Below are 6,911 nucleotides of genomic sequence, written 5' to 3'. Positions count from 1 at the left end.
ATGTTAATATTATGCATTTTACTCATGTTTTGTTGTTATTATGCCCTCTGGAAGTGAGTTTTATGTCAAAATAAAATGTATAGTTCATGTTCATGTGCATAACAAGTTGCCAGCAGAATTAATTATCATACCAATTCAGACCTTTAAGCGATGGATTGGTTGGTAAAGCACTTTGCTACAATTGAATGCCAGAAAGGGCGGGTGAAACTAAAATCACCTTTGAAAAGTCATTTTTATACCTTATGTGATCGAAATGCACAATCTTCCATGATTAGTGCAGTTAAAGTTAGGAAATGTTTCTGAAGTGGTGAACTGGTATTTTTGACAGAATTAGAAGTGTTCAATAAAGATGTACAAGAATTGAAAAACATCCCACTGGTTTCAGAGATTTTTGATGTACTCCCTAAATGATTGTCAGGACTGCCGGAAAACGAGAAGTTGAATTTGGTATTGATGTGCAACTAGGAATGTCTGCAATATTAAAATCTCCTTACAGGATGGCTCCGAACGAATTGCAAGAATTGAAATATCAGTTACAAGAATTAATCGATAAGGGCTATATCAAGCCAACTAATTCATCGTGGAGTGCACCGGTATTGTTAGTCAAAAAGAATGATGGATCTATTTGGTTATGTATTGCTTACAGGGAGCTAAATAAGGTGACAATCAAGAACAAATATCTTTTGCCCAGGTTCGATGATCTATTTGATCAATTAGAGGGTACAACTCTATTTTTCAGAATTTATCTGAGATCGGGATAACTAAGACAGCTTTTGGAATCAAGTATGGTCATTAGGAATTCTTAGTTATGTGGAGCTAAATAAGGTGACAATCGATGATCTATTTGATCAATTAGAAGGTACAACTCTATTTTTGAGAATTTATCTGAGATCGGGATAACTAAGACAGCTTTTGGAATCAAGTATGGTCATTAGGAATTCTTAGTTATGTCATTTGGCTTAACTAACGTTCCTATAGTTTTTATGGACCTGATGAATTGAATTTTCAAGTCATATGTGGATCAGTTTGCCATTATATTAATTGACGGTATTCTGATTTAATCAAAAACTGATGAAGATCATATCAAGCATTGGAGGATAATTTTAGAGCTACTGTGAGAATCAATTATACACAGTTTTCAAATGTGGATCAGTTTGCCATTATATTAATTGACGGTAATCTGATTTAATCAAAAATTGATGAAGATCATGTCAAGCATTTGAGGATAATTTTAGAGCTACTGTGAGAATCAATTATACACAGTTTTCAAAATATGAATTTTGCCATTTTTGGGACATATTATTAGTGGTCAGGGAATTTCAGTAGATCCTCAGAAAGTCAAAGTACTTGTGGAATAACCTACTCCGAAGAATGTTACAGAGATACACAGTTTCCTTGGTTTGACGGGATATTACAGGAAGTTCTTCAAAGGTTTTTCACAGATAGCTATGCGGTTATCCAAGTTAATGAGAAAATATATTTAGTTTGAGTAGACTGCAGAATGCGAGCACAATTTTCAAGAGTTGAACAAACATTTGACCACGACACCAATGTTAGCTCTTGCATTAGGCACAGAAGGATTTCAGATTTACAGTGATGCGTCCTTACGAGATTTGGGTTGTGTTTTGATGCTGAATAAAAAGGTGATAGTTTATGCATCCATATAGTTGAAACCACATGAAAGAAATTATCTGACGCATGATCTGGAATTAGTTATTGTTTTTGCTCTCAAAATCTAGCGACATTATATATATGAAATAAAATGTAAGTTTTTACCGATCATCAAAGTCAGAAATACATTTTTACAAAAAAAAAAAGATGAATTTGAGGCAATGAAGATTGTTAGAATTGATCAATGATTATGATCTGGATATACAGTATTGTCCGGGTCGAGAAAAATACTCTTCTATAGATTTCATACAATTTCTAGTACGACAGATGCATTCCGAAATTCAGAAATATTGTAGATGAATACATGCAATTAATTTATGAATGCAAGTTGACTTTCATTATGTTGCACGTGATTTTATGCTATTTTACGATCCAGATGATTATGCATATGAAACTGATTGCTTGCAAGTGTTCATTCTATTATAATTCATGCTTATGAGATATGAAATACCTTATTACAAGAATTATGTTTTATGAAATGTTTGATAAATGTTGCTACATGTATTATGCTTAAAGAAATGTCACAAGAAATATTAAAGGATAGGGTATTATGTGAGTGCTTGCAAGTACATTATGCAAGTATGTATTTTCGACTCCTGATATTTATACGGGGTGAAACTCTAAGAACCGTTGGAATTAGACGGTGACAAAACGTCATGAGTATTATGTGAGTTCTTGCAAGTACATTATGCAAGTATGTATTTCCGACTCCTAATATTTATACGGGGTGAAACTCTGAGAACCGTTGGAATTAGACGGTGACAAAACGTCATGGGAGCTGTCGATAACTGTTATGTTGGGATAAGTCCAATCTTTATCGATAGTTTATATGGCTTTTGAGGCAGGATGACGACCCATGATAAAAGAACATGAAAATAGTTGAACCCTATACATTAAATAAGTGATATTTTTATGATATGACCTCTAAGAAATGAATGAACATGTTTATACTTATGATTTCATGTTTACGACCTGTATGTTACACTATAGTTGATTTTTTATACCACTTATAAGTGCTTTCTTTTCATGTTTTCTAGTATACTAATATGTTATAATTGTATGTCGACATTTATAGTTTCACAAGAGCATGCATGTTACTTTCTTTTCATGTTTAAAAACTTATTTTAATCCTGATTATTTCTTTGAGCTTGTTGTTTGCTCATTTTTCATTGTTGTCTTTCAGGTGGGGGCAACGAGCACCGGGGTGAGTAGTCAAGTGCGTCTTTGTACAGCTTTTGCAAGTTAGTTTTGGGAGCTTTTTAGCTAAGTTTTGGGTAAGTATTTTTATTGTTATAGATTTAGCAGCTCTGAATATTTTTCATGTTTTGGATGATTTAATTTTCATGCTTCTGAATAGATAATTCAAATGCAATGTATCACGTATGTTGCGGTGATCCAGTTAGACTAAGTCATCACCCATTGGATCCTAATTATAAAAATAAGGACAAATGTTGGTGAAAGTTAGTCCGATCAAATTACCAGCCCCTGTTGCGCCTCAGCCAACCCCTAAAAGGGGGGCCTGTTGGGGTGTGACATTCTGTGTCTACTATGTCATTATCATTTCTTCAATTATTCCTTGATCAGTGAAAGATTATTCACTTGGTTAGGCAATCTTATTCAATGTGCCAAAATCTGTGGCATTTGAATCACTTCCTGGCTAAGACGGATTTAAGAGTGTGCATTAGTTCTACCTGTTCTCCACTCTAAATTAGTCTCCTCAAGCAGTCGATTTGGATGTTCTGTTGGGTATACTCTTACTGTTTGAATGTAGGGTTGAACACTGCCTGTAAGATGTGGTGGTCACCGATGATGTTGCCTCGAGAATATGTCATGTTTGTAATGAACTAGTAGGAACTAGCGTTGCATCACTCATTTCATATTAAGTCATGCAGTAATTTTACTCTTCTCTTATCACTGTTGAAAAAATATTCTAGTTCGCCCAACCACTAATATGCATTATCCCTGAACAGGTAGTAATTTTATTCTTCTCTTCTCGTTATTGAAAAATATTCAAGCTCTCCCAACCACTAAGATGCACTATTCCTGAACTTGTTGGTGGACAGTTTTAGCATTCCCTCCGGTGGAACGTCCTGATACTCAAAGACACATTCTACTGTCCAAAATCACCCATGAACTCATCTGGATCCAAGTGATTGTCAAAATATGGAAAATCCACTTTTGCATTAAAATCTAGGATTCTCTAATATTTCATATCAAGTCTACAAGATTATAGTTCTTCATATTTAAAATCTGACTGGTGGAAAGGATTCACTGTATCCTTTCAATCTGGCAATTCACTATTGTGGCTACGAGTGACCATTATAGATTGCCTCTTCTCGAAAGCAGTAAGCCTTTGCTGCAATTGGAAGATTTCCCGTCATACATCATCTGTAAAAAGTTCCCAAACATCTCTTTACGGATGTTTAATAAACGACGTTGTAGTATTTCTTCGGTGACGCAGTCAGGATTTGGTTACGTGGAAGAGGGTGTATGGTAATGATATAGGGTGGGGATGAAAATTTTTGGGCGGTGGTTAAGAGAAACAGCAAAGTGAAGGATTTTTATGTGGAAGTGGGGTTAGGTACGGGTAGATTTTGGCAACCCTAAGATATGACTAGGGATAGACTAGTTTTGCTACCAAATGATACCAAAGTTAACCCCCCATCAAAATGTTGGATCGAAGCGGTCCAGGAGTGGAACGCGACTCACGTGTCCGCTATTTGGCGCTCTGCGCCCCTAAGTTGGCGCCCGCGTCACATATTTAGGCAGACACTTTGCGCTCCTCAAAGGTAATAGTTCGAGTATAAACTTTCTCTTTCAACTCATGGAATATAATGTCAGTATAATTATTAGCCTTATTCCAACTAGTTAGGAATTGTATTATGAGTACTCATTTTTCTACTTTGCGCTCCTCAAAGGTAATAGTTCAAGTATAAACTCTCTTTCAACTCATGGAATATAATATCAGTATGATTATTAGCCTTATTCCTACTAGTTAGGAATTGTATTATGAGTACTCATTTTTCATTCATTCTTATCAAGTGTTCACTGATATATTAAAATTATTCATCCCTTCTAGAACTGCTCTCGTCCATGTTAGTATAGGTCTACCTAAATTTCTTTCTTAAATTCAAAAAATAATCTAAAAATCTAAAATACTTGGTTTGTAACTGATTATGGATACTACATGTCATGTTTTGGATATGTGTTGGCCCCATATGTAACCCATGATTAATCAGATCAAAATAAGTGAAGGAATGAAAACCTAAAGAAATATATGTAGCGAGAAGATTAAAAAGATTAATTGAAAAAGTTACTATTTCCTGATTTATTATGGAAGAATCGAAGGTAACTTGGACAAGTACAGTCCCGATTCCATCTTAGTAAAGTCTTGGTTTATTATTGGTAAAACAGTTTAGCATTCCAATCATTTCATTCCAGTATCTCAATTCATTATATTTTTTTTCAATCACAGCTTTACTTTCCACTGTCATTGGCATAAAGAAGATGTTCTTTCTGTCGATTTGAGCAACTATCCCAACCCATAAGAGATTTTTTTGTTGTTTCTCTGCATGTTTTTAACTTACTTACAAAACCAACTTTGATTTTCTTGCACCGCATATTTGATGGCAAAGGTGTTTCTGAAAAAATTATTTTTGTAGGAAGCTATTTTTCCATGTCATGTCATAAAGGGGCTTAGAATTCACAAGAACTGATCAAATCCACTCAGTCCGTGTCGTAAACTTTTAAACCGGCCTAAAATTAAATTAAGATCTAGAAATCTTAACTGGTTCAAATTGGATCAATAAAAAAAAAGGAAAAACACAGCCAGAGGCATCAGATTTTATTTGAAATTAAAGTGAACATAAAGTGAGAACCATTTCGAACAGCAATTCATTTGTGGCCACGTAGGTACCCAAGAATAAAAGTTGATATCACAATAGAGTTTAATTCTAATTTATTTCATTAAGAACCATATGTAACTGAAAATGAATACAAGTTTCAAATGATTTATGCAGCATCTGCAGAAAATAGAATCGTACCAATGAATAAAATAGTTTCTGAAAAAGACACCTATGTGGCCTGCATTCCTCAGGGAATTTGAAAACCATATTTCACAGACGGCAGCAACAATGTACCCAAAAGCTATCCTCTGCATAAATGAAGACACAAAATAAACCCTCCAATATATTTATTTTTATGTGAAAATTTACAAACAAAGAAATTACTAATGTGGATATTCTTGTAATAAAAATTTACAAATATTTCTGTAAACTCATGGTAATCACCCTTAAGCATGGGACTGAGTGACTTCAATCACGACATAAAAAAGGCAGCATATGTTATGCCTGCAAATTCCAATGTGACTTCCATGGCACAAGGAAGCTATGAATTAAAGATAACCAACAATGCAATGATATTCATGCAAAAATAATGTTATCTCAAAAACTGTAAAAAAGATTTTGCAAGTTAATTTCAGAGTGTATGAGAAATCCAAAAAATAAAGAGAATCAAGCTCTTAATGCTGCTCTCTGTACAACCCATTGCATAAAGTACAAGCATCAGTTCAGCAGTGATCTAACCATCATCTCAAATCTCTTTTGAAACAATTGAATAAAAAATAGTCCGATCAGCTTTCATCGCCGTGAATTTGCTTGGTAAATGTCCTAATTATTTTCTTAAAACTAGAACTGATATTCAGGGGTGAAAATCATGACCTTGACCTCATGTTGAAAACCCTTTGGCCATGTCAAGGATCATCAAAACTCCAAAATACATTTGGAAAACCTCTAATAACATCAAAATTGATAACATAAATCCTCATTATACATCTTTCCTCCGTAAGTGAATGAAGAAAAACAAAAATGATACTTATTTCTCATATGACAGTTGTGCCATGCAGGAAGAACTGGGAAACCAATTTGAAAATGAAATAAAAATGGGCAGCTTTTGTCGGTAGACTGGACCCATGTCCATCCATTTTATACCACTTCTCTTCACGTAGTAAGTTCAAATTGTTGTTTAAAAAATCAAAATTTTACGAAGGTAATGCAAATGTAGAATTAAAGTTCACTTCCAAATTCAACATTTTCAGAGATGATGTTCTGAGTTATTGTTGCAGTCATTCTTTTGGTAAATCTAAGAGCTTAGCATTCCTAAATTTTTAAATAATTTTGACTTAAACATTGCAGTTATTTCACGCAGATGAAAAGTAAACTACAGGAATACGTCCAGGATCA

The 6,911-nt window shown here is 34.2% G+C and overlaps 1 protein-coding gene across 1 annotated transcript in view; it reads right to left on the bottom strand.

The window, feature by feature from the left end:
• The window catches only part of LOC110021061, a 70,897-nt gene extending 65,067 nt beyond the window's left edge, over positions 1-5,830 (bottom strand). The window contains exon 1 of the mRNA XM_020719392.1: positions 5,715-5,830. Coding sequence (XP_020575051.1) covers positions 5,715-5,830 — 116 coding nt within the window. The remainder of the gene's footprint in view (positions 1-5,714) is intronic.
• Between the last annotated feature and the right edge of the window lie 1,081 nt (positions 5,831-6,911).

This window comes from Phalaenopsis equestris, unplaced genomic scaffold (assembly GCF_001263595.1).
Source record: "Phalaenopsis equestris unplaced genomic scaffold, ASM126359v1 Scaffold000118, whole genome shotgun sequence".
Taxonomy (NCBI): domain Eukaryota; kingdom Viridiplantae; phylum Streptophyta; class Magnoliopsida; order Asparagales; family Orchidaceae; genus Phalaenopsis; species Phalaenopsis equestris.
Note: the sequence above shows the minus strand (reverse complement) of the source record. Positions and strands in the feature narration are given on the sequence as shown.